The sequence below is a fragment of the Daphnia magna genome, linkage group LG9, assembly GCF_020631705.1.
Source record: "Daphnia magna isolate NIES linkage group LG9, ASM2063170v1.1, whole genome shotgun sequence".
Classification (NCBI taxonomy): Eukaryota; Metazoa; Arthropoda; class Branchiopoda; order Diplostraca; family Daphniidae; genus Daphnia; species Daphnia magna.
The window spans coordinates 76,430-95,853 of NC_059190.1; the positions used below are offsets into that span (position 1 = coordinate 76,430).

Below are 19,424 nucleotides of genomic sequence, written 5' to 3' on the forward strand. Positions count from 1 at the left end.
AATAGTGTTGATATTCCGATCTGCCATGGTTGCTAAATGCCATCTAATGGACACAATTGACAATTGGAGGGGTTTGAATAGACCTAACTAATTGGCGTTCTAAATTGGCCTAGCAATCGATGCATCTAGCAAACAACCGTCGATGGCGACCCACATTGTAAGTGGCCACATAGGTGAACGTATACGTATTAAAATAATTTTTAACTTACCCAACTGATGTCATCTTCTTAAATATTTTGTTCATTGTAAACCATGAAATGCTGACCAGTTATCTGTAGTTAAAAGTCCACCTGACTAAGCCAAAGATTCAGAGACTGAGAAAACACAAGCTGAAGAGGTTTCAAAGTATATATATTATTGGGGATAATTACTTAAGATATTCTGAAATTTGTTAGGTTTTAGTTTTCAATTAAACACATTGTGTTTGGAACTGCTAAATTCTACGTGACACATCCGAAATTCCTAGAATTAGAATTCATCTGTGGATGAAATCATGTAATAAAGCTTACAAAAATTTAGCTATGATAAAGATAAACCAAGTAGATCAGAAAGAAAGCTGGTGGCTAACCAATTTGATTTCATCCAGGATAATCAACTAAAGTTTGGTGGCTGAGGTACAAATCAAGGATGAAATGTTATCATGAGACATTTGAAGTCATGGTTGTAGACAGTTCTGGTTATAAGGTATATCCCACTTGCTATTATTTTACATAGTAAATGCATTTGAAATGTGAAACGGTAACTTGAAAGTCATGTGCATAAAGAAGGATACAAAGTTAACGTTCACCTTACATTTTTCACATGTGAATGTAAAATTTAACCCCTACTAGATATAACAATTGTCTTGTATTTAACTAATCCATCTCATTGAATTTTTTGGGAAATTAACATAGTAAGCTATAATTTACCCCAGACCACATAACATTATTGCAAGTTAAAGCATGTTACCTTTATTTTGCTATGAAAAATAGAGAAACGATTTATCACTCATGGTTTAAAGGTTAGGCAAAGGCATAATATGTTGAAGGGGCTCAATGCCCAGGACATTCAAAATGTTTGTTTTTAAATTTTTATATACTCATAGCAAGTTTTTACCATAGATGTTAAATTTTTCATGCATATCTACAGGTGGTCTACCAAAAATGATAAAATCATAAAAAATGGATTCCTAAAGATCAACTAAACCATTACCCTTTCTCAAAGTAATATTAAGTCATCATGTGTTGAAAATTGCAAATGCTTAATGGTACCTTTGAATTGTTAAAGGTTCAGTTGACAAAATATAGCACAGCCGCAAGATGCTTCATTAGCAAGTATTGGTCCCAGATGTTGCACAACATACTGTACCTAAATCCAGTATGCACATAGAAGACTCTTAACACAACCAAATAACGTAATTTAAACTACATATAACATAAATGGAGCTCATGTTGTAGTTTAATGTAGAGTGGTTTCAATTCACAAACATGAGAAGTCATTTACCATGGCCTCCGTTAATCTACTTCCAAATTTAAGGTAGAAATAGTTTATTTTGTAAAACAAATGAAGAACAGTGCAGTAGTATGTTATTAAGCAAATTTCTATAGGAACGTGATCATCTAGACAACCACATGCGGGTATAATAACTTGTCAAGTATAGATTTTAACCACGTCATGTACTTGAGTAACTACACTTGATAATCTATAAATTTACATACGTATCTGATTCAAGAATATAAAAAAACTTGCATGTAATTTCAGCGGTAGCCCGGATTCAATAAATTGCTACTAGCCTACAAGTCATTATATACCTATCTAAGCTATCTTTAAATACCCAACAGGTGGCGAAACAAGCTGTACTTTTCTACCACGCGATGACACTGCCGTCGATAGTGCTTGGATCAGGAGAGCTTATATAAAGAGTACTACTGTGAGACATTTTTCTTTCGATTCGTGACCCCCGGTATGTAAGTATCCTATGTTAACAGGGGAATATTATCTGTGTGGAAGTCGACAGTATATTTTGGTATGCTTTTGTTGGGTTTTATTAGGATTAATATGTATTAAAATTTTCGGATTTAGCTGGGGATAGTCACTTGACAGATTACTTGACTACTCACGACTATTAATTGATTAGTGACTTTAGAACGAGTGTGTAGTCATGTTGTCATGGTAGGGGGGCTACTGTGTTTGAGATCGTATATTAATCAAAATTGAATTGTAATGTTAAGTGTAGTTACTTGCATGGGGAGAAATTTTCTTTGTTATTGTCTTATTGAATGGGTTTTTTAACTGCTAACAAGCAGGATGAATGTGGATAGCTTTCTATTAAATATTGATATATTATGGAAGTGTGAATAGAATGTGTTATTTTAAGGTTGATCCACCATTGTAAAAGCAGTTGCATGTGCTATGTGATCTGTAATTCTTGGTTCTCCTGTGGTGTTTAAATATGAATTATTTGAAAATATGTTGGGCCAACACTTCATATTGAGGCAGCCTAGTGCCATGATGACAGAAGGAGGTAGCTAAAAGTGAAGCTCCTCTTTTCAGTTTCTGGTGTACTGATTTAGGTAGTATTGCATAGAAGAGTGTTTTCATTAGTTTAATGACTTGCAATCCTATATAAATTCTTGTTTATTTTCAGGTTGTGGCTTTTGTATCACTGGCTATGATTTTGTTGATTGTATCGAGTCTGTTACAGTGGACTTATTTCAGGTGTGTATCTTGCATTTCTATTACACAAAGAATATGACTCCTTCATTATTGATTTACACTAAGACTCAAGTCCCTGATTAGAATGTTTTAGTTCAGGTGATGAGCCGATGACCAACCTAGTGGATTCTTGGATACTTAATCACACGTGGTCAACACAATATCAGGTAGTCGGCTTATCCTGATGGTAAATTGGTAAAATATAAAAAAAAAAACATTACATATTACGTTAAATCAATTATTATTACAATGTAGAGATTGTTTCCACAGTCTTCTGATTCCCAGGCAGACACCCACCTACAAACCCATGGGGTGATCGATATAAAATATTTATATTTTAGATTATTGCTTGGACGAGTCAGAGACAAACGTTTGAAAGTGATATTCTAGCCCTCACGACCCCAGCTGCCGTTCTGCTTGAAAAAGGCTATATTGCGATTATAATTTCACAAAGGTAAAGATTGAAACCAAAAACAAATCAGAATCATTTAGTTGGCTTTTCTGCTTAACGTGTTAGTACCCTCAACTTTTGGAAACATGGAAATGTATATATATGATCAGGGTCAAGTTAATGAATAGTTGAGCTAAGAATGTATTTTACATTTCTTTTGAACAGGTCCCAATTCAGTTAACGTGGTAGATGCCCTACTATACAACCCCGCAATCTTTGCTTGCGGTCTTCCAATGCCGTTACATTGTTATGCATGCAATTACTCAACAAGAAATTGGGTAACCAATTCTGTTTTAATCAAATTTTACTATTAAAATTATTTCATAGCATTATTTATAATGTCTGAAATAATTATGTCATATTAGAAAACAAAAGAAAAACGCACATATTTAATTATTTTGTTTACTTTTGTAAAGGTGGAACGGTGGAGAGAACAGGGTTCGCGAAGATCGACAATTCGAGATCTAAGTAAAAATGGAGTGTCAATTATTTAAAGGCTTTGGATTGGGGAAATGGTATTACTGACCCATAGTGACAGCGCAGAAAAGGTTGCGTTTCGTCGCAAATTCTTCGCGTGACATCTCTCCGCTGAACGCCGTGAACGTCGTTTTTACCGAGTACAGTTCCATGTTTTGACTGAAAACGGTATGTTAGATTCCTTTCCATTAAATGCGAAACATTGTTTAACGGCTGGTGTATAATTACAGGACGAAAAATGTTGCGTATCTACTTCGACACCTACGGATTGCAAGAGGTTTCACATTGCAGAAACGCGAGGAGCAATGTATTGAATACATGATGTGGAAAGCCCGTGCTCATGCTGGTAAGCGGTGCAGTTTTTTTCGCCATTTGTACTGTCCTTTTCCATGAAGCGTTTCTACAAGTGATAATTGGTTGCAAATGCAGGGCATTTATATCGATAACAGTTTCCTGCCTGAAGACCAATCTGAGCAGGGCGTCACTAGTTCACAGCAACTCGGGAGTCATTCTTCGGGTAATTTGAGATACTTTTCTGGATGTTTCAGAATCTTGAGATGAGCAAAATTTTGATACGAGATTAATTGATACGTCGTCCTGTCACATCTCAAATTCTACGGTTTATATTTCTTGTTCTTTGACCGTTTTCTCTCACAGACAGTGGCTTCTCATTTCTTTTTCATACCAACGATCAAATTTGGTGTGACGAATTGTTTTAGATTGTTAAAGCAAGTTTGCCTTTCTACTATGTTTCCACCGACGTGCATGGCTGCCAAGCTTCGACGTTATGTCGTTCTTTTAATCCGTAAGAAAAACGTCGGAATTGTCGTCGATACCTTTGTCAAAGTGAGAACGACTAAAGCCTTAAATCTAACTTTAGATAATCTTCTCGGACAAGGTATCAACCCTTTTTTTTTACATGTATAATTTTGTCTAATATTCAATATAATTATATCTGAAATTATTACAGGTACTTAGAGACCGGATTTAACTGAGTTCGTTTTCCTTATGGATCTCGCGCTGATGCCTATAAAACTTGTCATAACAATTCCGAAATGGTTTGTCAATTGGCATTCACGGCCGTGGAATATAACCTCTTAAACTAAATAAGTCCGACTTAACTTTAGGGGTTCTCGCCCCTAGTTTCGCATGAAGAAGGAATGTTCGAAAGCGGTCAGATGAGGGCTCCTAGCTTAATCTGACTAAAATAAAATAACACCGCGATTTCAGTAAAACCAAATGGACAAAAATCATAAGGGTGTCATTGATTGGGTGTTCAGAGTTGAATATGCTGAATTAACTACACGAATAGTTTGAATCAATGAGAAAAAAAACTTTCTAACAAAAAATACTAATTCATTAGGAAAATAAGTAAAAACCGATAAAATTTTACTAACAAAATATTTACTAGATGGTGTTGTAGGATTTTCATCCAAATTATATATTAGAACATTTTGTTCGTACTGGATATAAAAAGAGGAAAGCTACCATTTTGTAGACTAGTGGATATGACATCAAATGTTGCTGCCCACCTCCTTGAGAGTTGAAAGATTCTCAATCGTAATTATCTATTAAAATAGTTGGTATATTCTTTCTAGTTAACAGTAAAAATATCATATATCGTCAACAATTAATCAACATTATAAGTCATAAGTTTACCAATAAAACACAAAATAGTGTTGCGCGTGCTGAAGTGAATAATTTATCATAGACTATGTTACAATATAATCTCAAGTGTAAACAGGGCATTTTTAAATTACCAGGAGGTATTCAAAAGACTTATATAACATTTGTATAATAATATAATAACTATGTCGAATGCTTTATATCGTTTACATAAACTACTTTAATAAATTATAAGTGGAGAAATTATAAATTAAAGAAACGTTTAAGTACGAATCATGGCTTAATTGGTGAACATTGGATTGTGGTGTTGGATGTTTGTGGATCAAATATTATCAGAGGTAAAAGGTACACTATGTTTCTTAATTCACTTTATTGATGTTAACACTGATTGTTTAAAAGCGTTTTGGTAATTTACTTGTGCTACTTTAAATTACTATTACAAGTGTGAACCAGTTAACTTTGAGCTCCTGGTAAAAGTTGATACGAAAAATGTATGACTTATGGCTCAATGGTAGAGCATCGGAACGCTATGCCGAAGATTTAGGGTTCGATTCCCTAAAGAGTTAAGTTATATGCCTACGTAAAAACAAATTCCACGTGGAAAATAAAACGTTCGCATAATTCCAATGTCTTCAAAAATAATTCTGAGTTATGAGATATAAAATCTCAAAGTAAAGTTAGAGTGTCTAAACTAGAGATCTCTAAAGTCCTATTCTACAACGGTGCTATTGCTCGCATATACTGGAACATTATAACTCAGATGAAGAACGTATAGTTGAACACATACCATGATAATACTATGATACACTACTCAATTTATTGTTTATTAATAAAAAACAATTAAAATATAACGTCACATTTGGGATTTCTTAACCATCGATTGCATGCTCGGAAATTTTATAACACTACATATAATCTATCATAGACACTGCGTTCCACTACACCAGGGAGGGATTTGAAACCAAGGTATACAGCATTCCAGTCCAGCGCTTTACTATTGAGCTATGAGATATATTTGATAGATATCTAAGTCTTCGATACATTAAGGGAACTGTGCAAATTTGTACATAGGGGATCAAATACTAATTGGGGGGGATATAGGGGGGGTTGCCAGAAAGGTATCGCATCTGCCTCGCAACACCAAGGTCCGCGGTTCAATTCCCTGCGGGTTCCTGGTGTCATGGTCTTCCAACCTTCCCAGGTGTCTACCTTCCACGTCGCCAGTCGGGTCGAGAAACTTTCCCCATTACGAAGTAATGGGACGGATATTTTGGCAATGTTTAATATAATATCCCATAACAAATTTTAATAAAATGTTCATTTTGATATATCGGCGTGAATGCGTATTTTGTTACTTGAACTCTTTGCAACGGACTTTAACCATTGGCATTCCCTGCAGAGAGATCTCACACATACTGTTCTACTGAAAATGTTACCAATTATTGTAAATTTTCAACTCTTTTAGGATTTGAACTCTAAACTTTCGACGTTCCATGCCGATGCTCTACCACTGAGCCATAACATATGTTAAGATTTATTCAATATTTTCTTGTTAATTGATTTCAACAAATTTGGACTTAGATTAATATTTGCAGCGTAATTCAAGATAATTTCTTATTAAGATGTAAATCCATCTAATAGAACCGCAACTGAATTACAATATACGTTTTCATTCAATTTGTTATCTTCAGCCGGGATTTGAACCCGAGACCTTTGAATCCGTACACCAATGTTCTGCCACAAAGCTACGAACCTTGAATGCAGGTTATTCAGGTTAGCATATAGTTTTACGAGCCTTTAAAAATTGCCTTTACAATATTATCTTTTCTTGTTTCTAATATTAGTGCAAAATTTAATGTAACTCATGGCTCAACGGTTGAGCATCGGCAATGCACGCTGAACGTTTAGGGATCGATACCCGAATGAGTTATAATCCGTGAAAGCAATTAAAATACAGTTGATAAACTGATATATACAAACATTGTATACAAGATCATTCTGCAGGTAAATAAAACTCTCGTAAGTATGAGATTCAAGTACGTATAATAGCAAATTACCAACTCCAGGGCTAAAAATTCAAAGTCACTCTGGAAATCTTAGTACAAGAACTGCACATCAGTGGCCATCTCATCAGTGTTAAGAGTCCAATCCTTAAAGGTCATAATTGTACAGAATGTAAACACAAAGAAAGTATGAAAGACAAGTTTTTCAAAATTAATGTAAAACAAAATTTTTATTGACAATTCTCCACATGAAAAAATATTTTGCAACTTTTAAAAGGTTAAGTAACCATTTCAAAAATTGCTGTCAACCAAGGCAGGGGGAGACACTGCCTCAATTGACTCACCGGGGAGATTACCCAGCGCTTGGCTAAGAGAAGCCGGAAGAAGAGCTGAAGATTTGGAACATTTTTACAGGAGCGATTAACCTTTAATTCGGATTTGTGGGTAGCGACATAGCCCTCCATAAGCATTTCATCGAACCATGAGGACCCCCACGTCCCCTTTCCGGCCAGAGCCCTCCAAACCTCGATATATGTTGTTTTTATATATACCGTACAGTAGGGGCATGACCCCCTACGGGCTTATTATGAGTCAAGGGGAAACGGGGCCACAGAAAACAAGGGAGCCCAGATATGCACTTTAATTTATGTATAACAAATACCATAACGCGAGCTAATGTTATTCATTTCATAGGTATTTCCAATCGTTTTTCCAAACGTCTGCATAAATAGATCCATCCTCATTCTGAAACCTCATTCTTGATTTATTATGATTATTAGCCTAAAAAAACAAAACAAACAAATCAATACAAAACATTTTTGGTTATGGTACTTACACTAAATATTAATGTGTGCAATCCTTCTACAGGTTTTTACTTGAAAAGGTTCTGGGAGAATTTCTAAGTGAAATCCAAACACAAAATAATTTATGTTAAAAGGTTTCTTGATCTTCAGTAGAGGCGTTTCTTTCTGATATGGCTAAAATCCTTTAAAAGAAATAAGGAGAAATGTATATAGGCATTTGGCCTGAAATCAGTTTTATAGTAATGTTGATGTCTTAAACCTTTTGCAAATCAAAACGTAAACCAAATGAATTGTTATTTTCCATGAGACCATGCTCTTAGTAGCTGTCGCCCATTAGAATGACTTTATGGTCACTTCCCAATTATATGGTTTGCTTAACAGTTTTGCACAACATGAAATCACGCTATGGTAACTGACAACTTGAAAATGCCACAAGCACAATGTGTTACACCTGTGAAAGAAATTGCATTTAGTTTCAGCTGTAGATACAAATCAAATGCAGCATGTTTGTTATTACCAAAAAAATAGTTGGACAACTGCATAGCTGAATTTACAATGGGCTTCCTTTAATTGAAACAGCTTGAATTCTCCTGCTGTATCTTTCCCGTTGAATGTTTGGGCAATCACAAACATAGACACCTAAGCAAAAAATGGTAAAACTTGTAACCTAAACAGGTGTGATTCATAAACATTTACCAAAGAAATACTTTGCTGGCAGCTAATAAGAAAATGAAATCCGCTAAACCATAGTTATTTCAAAAAATGCATTATGAACAAAAAATGTTTTCAACAAACTCATTTTTCCAAAGATGAACACCTTAACATTTCAAATGGCTGGATGGAACAAAATCTAAGAGATACAACTACCAACAACCTGATACTCCAGGTGTGCTTTTACAATGATTATTCGAACCTATTTACCCAATTTTGAGGAAATTAAATAACCATGACACGTTGTGTCTTGTGTGCTGTCTTACTTGATAACGTTATGTGCCTCGCGATTCTACGGCCATCTATGGTGTTCAACAGGTTCCAAAGCGCCTTTTGGAGACAAACGCCACTGCTGCAACCTGCAATTACTATCTTTTTTTCGTTTTACAGTTCAAAGTTGTTCATTTCTTCTTGGTTTACAAAAAGGAAAGGGTTTATCCTATCAACTTAAGAATACTTTAGTTTAAAAAATTAGTAAATCCGAACGTCGCTGGCGTGGGAGTCCGCTTGTCGCATAGAGTAAAACTTGCTGGGTTCAGCAACATTCGCGGCCAAAGGCTATTGGCAACTAGCCCAAGAGACTCTGTCTCCTACCGAACAAAAGTTGTCTAAAAAAAAAAAAGGTGGGTGAAACGGCGTTCACCGTACTTCCCGGTTTTAAAAAATTAAACTAAGAGGGACTTGCCGGACGTTGCAATTTGATTTATTTTAATTTTTATTCTAGCATGACACAACTGAGAATGTGTGATTTCTCTCTTTCACTGTCAACAATAGGTAAACTTGCCAGCAACTGAATGATCCAGAAAACATGACGAATAAACGACAAGTCAACATTAACCGTCAAAGTGTTCCAAAACAGTTGTTAATCCATACTCTATTGCCAAGGAAAAACAATAGGTCAATCTAAACCGGGAATGTGTGGGTGTATGGTGGCAGGAGAAAATAAGAAGGCAAAATCAAGAGAAAGATATGCACAAATGGTAAATAGGATTTCAATACTAATAAATTGTGACCCACCCGGAAAAAAAAACACGCAATCGCTTATTTAATTCTCCGTACGAACAAGTATACTTTTCTAATTCGAATTTTTCTTTTCTTTTTCTACTATGGACAGCAATCGACGTTGGAACAATAGGATAACATTATGATAATAACAACTGTACTTGGGGAATAGAAAGGGTAAAGATACGCTGACAAAATAAAATGTGCAGCAAATAAATCCATCAAGTGGAATCCACAAAACACATCCCTCATCTCATACGATACAGCATTTTTAAACATGTTAATACAAGACAGTCTGACTAATACACTTTCGAACTGTCAATGGAAAGGAAGGCCGCGATTGGAAATAATGATACGTGTGCGCGTATAGTTACAAATAGCCAGTCTATCTAATTGGCCTATATTGGCATGGAAGCCACAAGAGAAAGAAAGAGACCATTTCCAGTCATCTTAAGCAATCAGACCCAAGTGAAGTTATTCGAACTTTTTAAATGTTGAATCCGCTTGGATACCAAAACAAATCACCTGTTGAAAATGTTGTGGTAGTTGTTGAGTAAGGCTTCGACTACAAGATTCTGTTGCATCATATCGAGCGCCAAGTTGTTGGACACAGTGGCCGCCCACATCAAAGTTGGTCCGAAGACGATGGCCAAATTTGAAATGTGCATGCGGTTATGCTCGCGGTATTCCGTAATTTTGAGCAAATGGCGCAAAAGGTACTGCAACGTATCATAATTCTCCGTAGGCAATGATTCGATGATTTCTAGATCATTCACATTATGTACCACTGGAACTAAATTGATTTCATTTCATTTTCCTAATGTACCTCGATATCGCCGTATTCGTTCCGGATTAGGTCCCTGATAATTCGTAGCCTGCAAAGCTCTCTCAAAAAGAGGGCACGGAATAAGAGGCTCCTTGAGTTCACGGAAGAAGAGTTTCAAGCAACCCGTCAATACATGAACATCGTCTTCGATTTCCAAGATGGCCCAGTTGTACTGGTCGACCTGTTTACGGGGGAAAGCAAATTTGAAAATGCAAAAGAATTCAAATGAAGAGAATTTGTTTTTCCTGAATTACCTGGCAACGAATCTTTTGAATTTGTGAAAGATTTCCGCTAGCTCGATAAATTCCGTCTGCTTTCATGTTCTCCAGTTTGCTCTCGATCAGTTGAATCACTTGCTGGACAAATTTGGGCACAGTGGACTCATCTGCATGACAGAGTGCCGACAGATGGCAGCCAAACACCGGCTCGTCCTTCCAGATGCCTTTTCGGACCAACGTGTCGACCGTGGGTCTGCGCACAAAAAATTTGCGCAATTTGTCTCTCAAATTTTTTTGTCTTTCCGGGCTGGCTCCTGGACCAACTGCCGTCAAATCCTCCGTACTACCCAGGAAAGGCACTTTCGTGGATTTGGTCCGTCCCAGCCGGTTTTTCTTACTGCCTTGCTTCACCAAACTGCTATTGTTGCTGAAACTCTGCGGTACATCAGGAGATGGTGGACTGAGAAAATTTGCCGAGTCATTGCGTTTGTGCCTGAACTCCGGCGAGAAATTTTTGCTTTCTAAGGACAATTTTTGGGGTCTAGTGTTAATCAAGGGCGATGGGAATGGCGATGGATAATGATTTGTTGTTTCTGGATAGCGGCAATGTGGGGAAAAACAAAACAAAAAACATGATTTTAAATTGTGTCGTCGTTCAATGGTCACATAGGGATATTACCTTTAGTGCCACACGGCAAGCGCAGAATGGCACGTTTGATCTCGTTAAACCAAACAACAGCGTTGGTCTCATCTTCGTCTTGTAATAGGAGCTGGACGCCGAGAAGGGTCGAAACTTGGAAAACACCTTTACGGCTGGATTTGACGGCTGCCCATTCGATGGTCGCTCCGTTCAAATCTACACACAATTCCGGTTTGTTGGTTCCCGTCGGCGATCCACCAGCAGCGGCAGACATTTTCGTGCTAAAAGATGAAATTAGCTTTCAATTTCATGTAAAGCGCTTGGAAATACAAATAACTTACGTGGATTCTTTAAAGAGGAAAAGGAATAAGTCCGTCAAGACTACCCACGAGGAAGTCCAATTTTTGCGTATTTTCTTGCCATTCTCTGTCAATTTCGTTTTGTGTAACACACCTTGTTGAAGAACTCTCTGTTTTTGTTTCGTTTTTTAAAGTAAAGATAACATGATTATTCGATTTGTCCAAGAGTGTTTCTTTTTTAAAATAAAAGCTAAATAAGCATGTGACGAGATTAGTGGCAAACACAGCAGATGTCTGCGTAAAACAGAATAGATGAAACACAAAAGCCAATTAGAAGCGCAGCTTCCCCATCAAAAGTGCAAATCGATAGGTTAGATATGTTACTAAAAGCAAAAAGCATCCTATCAAAATCATAAATATCAAAAATAATTTTTTTATCGACGACCGTTTTTCGAGGGTAGGAAAGATATGGCATGACTGCAAGCTACGCTACGTTTAACTTAATCGCCGCAACTGGACGGTACAAACACCGATGCAATCATAAAAATACTCCCCCCTACCATGGTCTCCAACCCCACCTTTAAAAAAACAACCCAACAAGTGACAACAAAATAAAAGCGGAAAAGAAAAGAAAAGTCGAGTTGAAACTTACGATATCAAAGTTTGTCAGGTAATCACTTACGATGCTACCCCCATGCAAATTAGGCCATTGTGGCTGAATATTGCGAGGTAGTGAAGCCGTTTTGCTGGGCGCTAACAACGTCACTCGACTAGCCTCCCCACTCATATTCTCGACGGCAATGTCCTCGACACAGCCGCTAATGGTCCAAATCCGAGATTTAAAAAATTAAGTAAGAGAAAGGAAATGAAGTTAACTGCAACTGGCAAAAAAAAAACTGCTTGATCTGTTTACCTGAAATTCGTCAAGACCATTGATCGAGTTTTGCTATTACGGTCCGCTTTCGACGTCCTTTGACGGACTAAATCCCATTTGGATGTTGAAACAGGGACAACTGGCAGTTGTTGTTCGTTCATTTTTGGACTGAGTTTACTGCCTTCCGGATAAAAGACGCCTTGCTGAATGACCTGCTATGTTATGATTGACATGAAGGACGAGTCCAATTACAGCGTTCCAAATCAATCAATCAATCAATCTTGTTTAATGAGAATAATTCAATTACCGGTTCAGTATCGGGAGACAAAGTCAAACCAGGAACGGACGTGATCTGAGGAAGGGCCCACAGCGACTCGTTGCTGTCCTCTTCATAGAAATAGACACGACCCTCGCTGTCCAGTGATGTATACCACTAAAAGATGACCCACCAAATAGAAATCGGAATAATTAGGAGTTCGAAAAAAATTCGATTCTTAAATTATGCGCGAAAAACGGGGAAAAAAAAAAAAAAACACAAATGAAAAATTCGCCATTTTCTGTTTGTAGGTCAAATGCATCGATTGGTTTTAAGGACACCTCTGCTAGATTATCAGAATGCGATAGTCGGTTTTGCCAGATAAGTGCATCGTTCCAGGAATACGCTTCACAGCCATTGGCGCATGTCAGGACGTGCTCCGGCTCCAGCGTCTCCGATTGACTGTTATGAAAAAGGATGTGGGCAACGGGAGTTTCTTCTATTGTGGCTGACAGGAAAATATTCGATCGGTTGCTCGACTGAGAACTGGAACGACAGGGTGAAGTCACAAACGGCCAAGAATGCCGCCGATGCTGCCAAGATGCGTGTAAAGGCGTCTCGTCATCGACATCACCAGATTCCGAAAATAGACTACGAGGGCGGCGATTGTGGCTCGTCGCTAGAGCATCAAGCGGTTGACAAAATTCAATCTCACAACATTCGGAAAAATGAATCCAAGTTTGTCGTGCAAATTTCACATTTTCAGCCCATGTCGAATCACGGCTATCGGCTACTTCAGAAATGCGAGGAAGAGTTGGTTGTCGAGGTTGGTTTCTTTTCCTGCGCTGTGAGACCAAATCTGGCGATACACTGACAACGTCTACTAATTTTCCAATGATATCGTTTATAACAGGCGAAGCCAGTACGTCCACACAAGTTATATCCGAAGTTGTTGAGACTTGTTCGAGTTCCTGGCCAGCCAAAACTTGATGATGAGTCTCGCCGAGAGGAATGTCGGGCAAGCCATCTAAATGTGCAAAACTACTAGACTGGTTTGCCACCAAATGCGAACGTTGATCGTGTTCGTCGGTCGATGCGTTTGCACGGTGAAGACAGGGACACAATGACTGTAACCAGGTTCTAGTCATGTCATCATCGGCTCGGCTTGATTGGAGGAATTGACTTCCAATCAATTGTCGCCCCTCCATCGACAAGTGAACATCTTCACTGGCCGTTTGGTATCGGATGGAACGTAACCAATGGTGGACGGGCGCCTCTGCGCAACTACACAGACATGCACGTCGACGAGTGTCCATTCACTAAGAGAGAACTAAACTAATATTTTTGGAACAACAGAATTGAAAAAACCTCAATCTTTTGACTAGCGAGGCCTATTCTCAACAAAATGCTTTGTCAGCAGACCACAGATTTCCATTTCCTTTTTGGTTAAGGAAATTGAACCGAATTCCGCTGACGAAACGAAAAACTTCCTATTTCGGCAAAAAGAAAAACAGAGTGTGGTTGACGTTGGCTGCAAATTGGATTCAATTGTTATCGCACGCAGAAACCCGGGATGTACATGCCGATAAAAACGCAGGATATCTCGAATGGCTGCATACGTGTACGCTATGGTAAAGATGCAATGAGATCAGTGTTTATACCCTTGCTCCTGTGCCGGCGTTGATGTAGACGACTTCGTCAGTGGACGGATCTGTAGATTCTATCCATCCGGGTGGGACAGCCAGTAAGGTGCGGTTTGCCGCTTGAGCCTCCATTACTGCTTTAGACGCCAGACGTGATTGATGGCTAGTGGTCGATGAATGATGAGACTCGACACTGCTAGACAGTTGATCACCATCGTTAAATTTCTCTTCCTCAATGGAAATTCCCTATCCAAAACAAATGAGAAATGTGAGCCGAATTTAAAACTCGGCAGGAAGCAAGAAAACTAGATACGATTCGCATATGGATGAGATGGAGAAGAATTAAAAAAAAAACCAAAAAAAAACTGAAACAATAATTATTAAAAAAAAAAACAAAAAAAAAAAACTCACCCTAGTGATAGGACTGGTTCCTATCCTCCTTGGTGGTTTCCAACTCTTGGCCCGGTTTTCGTTATTGTAATAAAACGGCCGGCCAGATGTCTGGTCCACATATTCAGACCAGTTTTCAAACAGTTCTCGTCTGGGCCGTTGCCGAGGACCCGGGGAATCAGGCGGTGGCTTCGTTAGACTACTCGTATTATTATTGTTATTGTTGTTATTCATTTTCGATCTCGAGTGATCACTCTGCATTAAAAAACAATGCATGAAAATGATGTTTAAACTATAATAAGACAGCAACTGATTTTACCCTGACTGACGGGATGGAATTGAGCGAGTCTTTCGAACTCAAAATATCTTCAGTGGATGAGGCTTCCAACTCGCTGCCAGATAAATTAGATTCGGATCCGCGTGATATCTTGACTGCTTTCAAGCTGACGGCATCGTCAATCGAACTCTCAAGGTCCACACTCGATCCCAATTGTTCCTGCGATCCTTTTTCTTGCACGTCCTTTCATTAAAAAACAAAGTTAAATGGTGATTAAGGGGAATGAAATTGAATTAAAAGAAAGATGCGATGTTGTTCACCTCCTTTTCGTTAAAGAGCGGATTATTGAAACTCATATTGATGCCAGATTCGTCGCTTTGAATGTCGTCCAACGTATCGATCATAGTCACAGGTCTCAACAAATTGACGTAATTATCCTTGACCTCGTTTTTGGTATTGAATGCTGAATTGCTCAATCTAAAGGAGGGGGAAAAAGTCAGGGTCACGTGAAACGACAACTCGTGATGATCGGAATCAACTGTAATAATATGTTTTACTTGTTCGCTGTTTGTTTGTGTTGTTGCGTAGTAGTCACGGTCGCATTTGTAGTATTAGTGGGGGTTGTATTAACAGTTGGTGTTGGTTTAGCCACAGGAGGTTTGGTATTTTTGGGGGGCAGTCGAGGAGGAGACGATGAACTGCTACTGGACTGGCCCATATTCCCAGCAGATCGTTCCATGGATTCGGATGAGGAACGACGCGGTGGAGGAATAGGGTGGGGATAAGAGAGGGGCGTCTGAATTTGCTGTGCCAACTTCTCTAACGACTCTGATAAGAGGCGATTGTGACTCACAAGAGGCGACGAAGATGGAGGGGAAGAACGATTCAAAATAGTTTCGTTATTAGCTGCATTGGAATTGGTTGCCTTCGACACGACACTAATGTTGTGATTGATTGATCCTCCAGCGGAAGCAGCAGATCGCAGAGGTATCACTCGAGAGTAATTGTCCACTTTGGCAGGACGAGCTGGTGACACTGACACGACTGATGAAACGTTAACTGCGCCTTGATTGGGATTCCTTTTGGGCGGTAGAGCTGGGGCCTTATCAATATTCTTATCAGCGTCACCTGCATCACTGCACTCCCGTTGGTTTACACTCGTCGACGTTTTATCTCGCAGTCTGCCGAAGCTCGACTGATTTTCTTGCTGGGCAGAAAGACGCGGTGGCAGTGGCGGAGCCGCCAACAGCGACTGCATTGAGCGGCGCTGGTGATGATGTTTCGGATTGATGTTGGCTGTTTCTTCTTCCTTCAGAGGATGACGATGATGGCGTGAGGACTGTCCCATCAAGTGAACAGATGGGGGAGGAGTTGACTCTTCTACAGCCCAAGATTTTCGTCGTTCCCACAGATCTTTTGAGATTCGCGGCTTCTTGAATCTGTCGACCAAAGACTCGCTTTTCAATTGCCTGCCGATGCTACTACTGCTCCTGTTGTGCATATTTTCGCTGTTGTGATTTTTGCCTTTTTTCGTTACATCTCCACTAGCTCCACCTCCGCCAGGCATGTCTTTTATTTCATTCTCCAAAAGCTCAAGAAACATGATGGCGTCCATCGAGGTAGATCGCTGTTTACGAAGCTCGGAGTTTGCCGCTTGCCGGATGGACCATTTAACGCTGGAAGATGACTTGTCAGATGGTTGTTGCCGAGAAGTTAATTGCAAGCAATCGTCACTGCGGCTCTCGTTCAAGTGCGTGACTGAAGCGGAAGTTGCCGATGAAAGGCCAATGTGACGTCGATTGACATTCAATTTATTGTGACCAGATGGATTGATGGCATTATGGCCGTACGTCGAAGCCAGAGATTCGCCACTGCTGAAGGAAGACTGGGAAGACGGAATAGCTTTTTTGGCCTTGCTTATCCCATCTTCTTGCAGATAGTTTGCAGGGGCATAAAAGGGTTGACTCTTATCTCCTGGTCTTCGCACTTGCCACCAATCTGTGTTACTCTTCTCCAGTAGAATCAGTCGTTCTCCTTCCTGCATCGACACTTCGTTTTCACCATCCTGACTGCTGGTGCCAGTGGAGTTTGACACTGGATAAGAGTAACTATAGAGGACTGTTACTGTGCTTTTCTTCCTCCAGCCTTGAGACTCCATGGGGGCCATTGGTCCTGGTTCTCTTGCAGGACTGCACCTAGTGTTGATGACACAACAGTAAAATACACATTTCAGGTGGGTGCTTTGACAGCGGATGGAGATGTATGAGGAAAACGAAGGCAACATAGCTGATTACCACCACCTACACACACATTTATTTTCTCTGTTTACTTAAAGCTGATAAACTTATCTAAGGAATTTGAACTACTCCATTACGATTGCCTGTTAAGCCAAGCTGAGAGCATTGTTTACACAAACTTATCTGTTGAACCATGTAGTTCACGAAAATAATCATGCCATTACGGGATTTTGCAGTATCTATTTTGAAAGAAAGACATGTTAAATACTGCTTTCTTCTTTCAAGCAGCTAGAATTAAACTGTAGCACTTTAGTGAAATAGATCACTGGGATACCATTGAATGGATTCCACACTAATCATGGTAGTGCAAAAGGGTGGGCAGGTACGCACCCTTCACAGAGAACTGTGTGGACAACTCTTGGGGAGACTTGGAACCTTCAGTATGAATAATAAAGACACACTCTGCAGCAGCTACTATGGACTTGTAAACATATACAACAACCGTTGTTCCACATAACACCCGTTGGTGGTTTCCAGTCGTGTACAACAGGCAACGAGCAGAATGGAATGGAAAAAATTATAGAACCTCACCTCTCTCATCATTAGATGCGGGCCAAAAAAACAGAAACACACATGCGCCAAAATTGAATAGTACCAGTTACGGGATTCAAGTCGGGGGCGTGAATGAAAACGGAAAAAATTATGGATAGAATTCCCACGAAACCCAAAAACAGAGAGAAAAAACAAAACAAAACACTTGTGGAATGTCAGCAGCGTTTTCCAGTGGAGAACTCCGGAGCAGAGAGAACTTTGGAGGTGGGGTAGGCGATCGGGTTTGGCAACTTGTTGCTCACACCTTCTCTTTATATCACGTGGTATTTATTATAATTTCCGTTTTCAGCCTATTGTACGAAGACCATTGACACCTTTTTTTCCCCTGAATTTTTATGATATCAACTTTGAATCGAATCTGAATACGCCTCTTGGCACAATGGAAGCTACGCAGAGAACGTAAAAAAAAGAAACGGGTTGGACTGCAAATGAATTCAAATGGTAAGAAAAAAAAAGTGCAATTTAACGGGTTGGTGGTGATATAAATCTATCGAACAGCTGACAAGGATGTAATGCGCCATATGGTCATTTTCGCTTTTGAAAACACCAAAATAAAAGGGAGAAAAAGCGTCGGTTACATTATTTCGACGGTTATAACGGCAGTCTTCTTCTTCGTCGTAGGTCGATAGGATGGATCTAACGGAGCAAGTCATGTGACACGAGGAATAACGAACAAAACACAACATGTTGCTGCAAACGTTATTTGGCACTACCGACAATTTCCTCGGATGACGTCATTCGGCCATCACTAGGAAGAGGGAACAAAACAACAGCTACGAAACTTTGCTTATTGAACCTCATCCAAGTACTCATTGCCAAACTATTTTCTCTCCTTCATGTTTTGAATTGAAAAGAAGATACAAGGGAAAAGAATAGCACAGACAGTAACAACAACAAGGCTTAACAATGGGTATGGGCTCTCCCTTTGGCTCTTTCAAGCCTTTCGTACCTCCGGGAGCTTTTCTTTTTGTTAGTTACCTGGCGCTGCAACATTAGCGGCCACAACGGATCGAGGTCATAGTCGCTTCAGGCTTCCAAGCGCCAGTGCTTGGAATATATACTGATGATATGCAAAGAGACGGTCGACAATATCTCAGCTCGTCGAAGCAGAATAGTGAACTAGTAATTAAATAGAGTGAAAGAGGACGACGACGACATGACTAGGATAAGCCAAAATTTTTGGCAGAATGTCCCCTCGACTTGCCTTCATTAATGCATATGGCCTTTCTTCGGCACTCGTATGGAACAGACTACACAGACACAAACTATTGTACAGTTTCACAGCTAAAAGAACACGGAACAAATGAGCTGGCTCCGTGGTACGATCACCGTATGCGAATGAAGCGGATGTGTACTGTGAAGGAGGCACTAAAAGAAAGAGAGAT

General features: G+C 39.3%; 1 protein-coding gene and 3 long non-coding RNA genes across 32 annotated transcripts; 1 reads left to right on the plus strand and 3 right to left on the minus strand.

Moving 5' to 3' along the window:
- Nucleotides 1-56: 56 nt before the first annotated feature.
- On the plus strand, nt 57-4,944 carry LOC116930402. Of its 21 annotated transcripts, none has more exons than XR_006651504.1 (18): nt 57-179; nt 269-337; nt 396-495; nt 587-684; nt 1,129-1,202; nt 1,267-1,515; nt 1,587-1,616; nt 1,821-2,552; nt 2,627-2,697; nt 2,779-2,861; nt 3,036-3,148; nt 3,311-3,423; nt 3,562-3,613; nt 3,678-3,790; nt 3,853-3,968; nt 4,052-4,139; nt 4,280-4,520; nt 4,593-4,944. It is a non-coding gene; the product is annotated as an uncharacterized LOC116930402 (long non-coding RNA). The 21 variants fall into 21 exon arrangements; XR_006651496.1 differs by having other exon boundaries at nt 59-179; nt 1,821-2,005; nt 2,357-2,552; nt 3,562-3,790; XR_006651498.1 differs by having other exon boundaries at nt 60-179; nt 1,821-1,946; nt 2,357-2,552; nt 3,562-3,790.
- Nucleotides 932-1,347, minus strand: LOC123475982. The gene is made up of 2 exons (XR_006651508.1): nt 1,251-1,347; nt 932-1,168 (listed from the first exon to the last, which is right to left on the minus strand). It is a non-coding gene; the product is annotated as an uncharacterized LOC123475982 (long non-coding RNA).
- Nucleotides 4,945-7,993: 3,049 nt separating the features above from the next.
- LOC116931239 lies at nt 7,994-9,226 on the minus strand. 3 transcript variants are annotated; one of them, XR_004398842.2, is made up of 5 exons: nt 8,976-9,226; nt 8,751-8,917; nt 8,572-8,693; nt 8,314-8,505; nt 7,994-8,236 (listed from the first exon to the last, which is right to left on the minus strand). It is a non-coding gene; the product is annotated as an uncharacterized LOC116931239 (long non-coding RNA). The 3 variants fall into 3 exon arrangements; XR_004398840.2 differs by lacking the exon at nt 8,976-9,226 and having other exon boundaries at nt 7,994-8,031; nt 8,127-8,236; nt 8,751-8,969; XR_004398839.2 differs by lacking the exon at nt 8,976-9,226 and having other exon boundaries at nt 8,751-8,969.
- A 226-nt stretch (nt 9,227-9,452) lies between these two features.
- On the minus strand, nt 9,453-19,387 carry LOC116931232 (rho GTPase-activating protein 12). Of its 7 annotated transcripts, none has more exons than XM_032938787.2 (14): nt 19,244-19,387; nt 15,748-17,385; nt 15,511-15,667; nt 15,233-15,433; nt 14,935-15,168; nt 14,542-14,769; nt 12,932-13,057; nt 12,664-12,839; nt 12,403-12,568; nt 11,793-11,920; nt 11,491-11,732; nt 10,848-11,404; nt 10,594-10,774; nt 9,453-10,530 (listed from the first exon to the last, which is right to left on the minus strand). In XM_032938787.2, exons 2-14 carry the CDS (start codon nt 17,355-17,357, stop codon nt 10,289-10,291), a joined length of 4,248 nt encoding a protein of 1,415 aa, XP_032794678.2. In that variant the 5' UTR covers nt 17,358-17,385; nt 19,244-19,387; the 3' UTR covers nt 9,453-10,288. The 7 variants fall into 7 exon arrangements, with proteins under 7 accessions (XP_032794678.2, XP_032794676.2, XP_032794674.2 ...); XM_032938785.2 differs by having other exon boundaries at nt 19,018-19,387; XM_032938783.2 differs by lacking the exon at nt 19,244-19,387 and adding an exon at nt 18,618-18,931.
- Between the last annotated feature and the right edge of the window lie 37 nt (nt 19,388-19,424).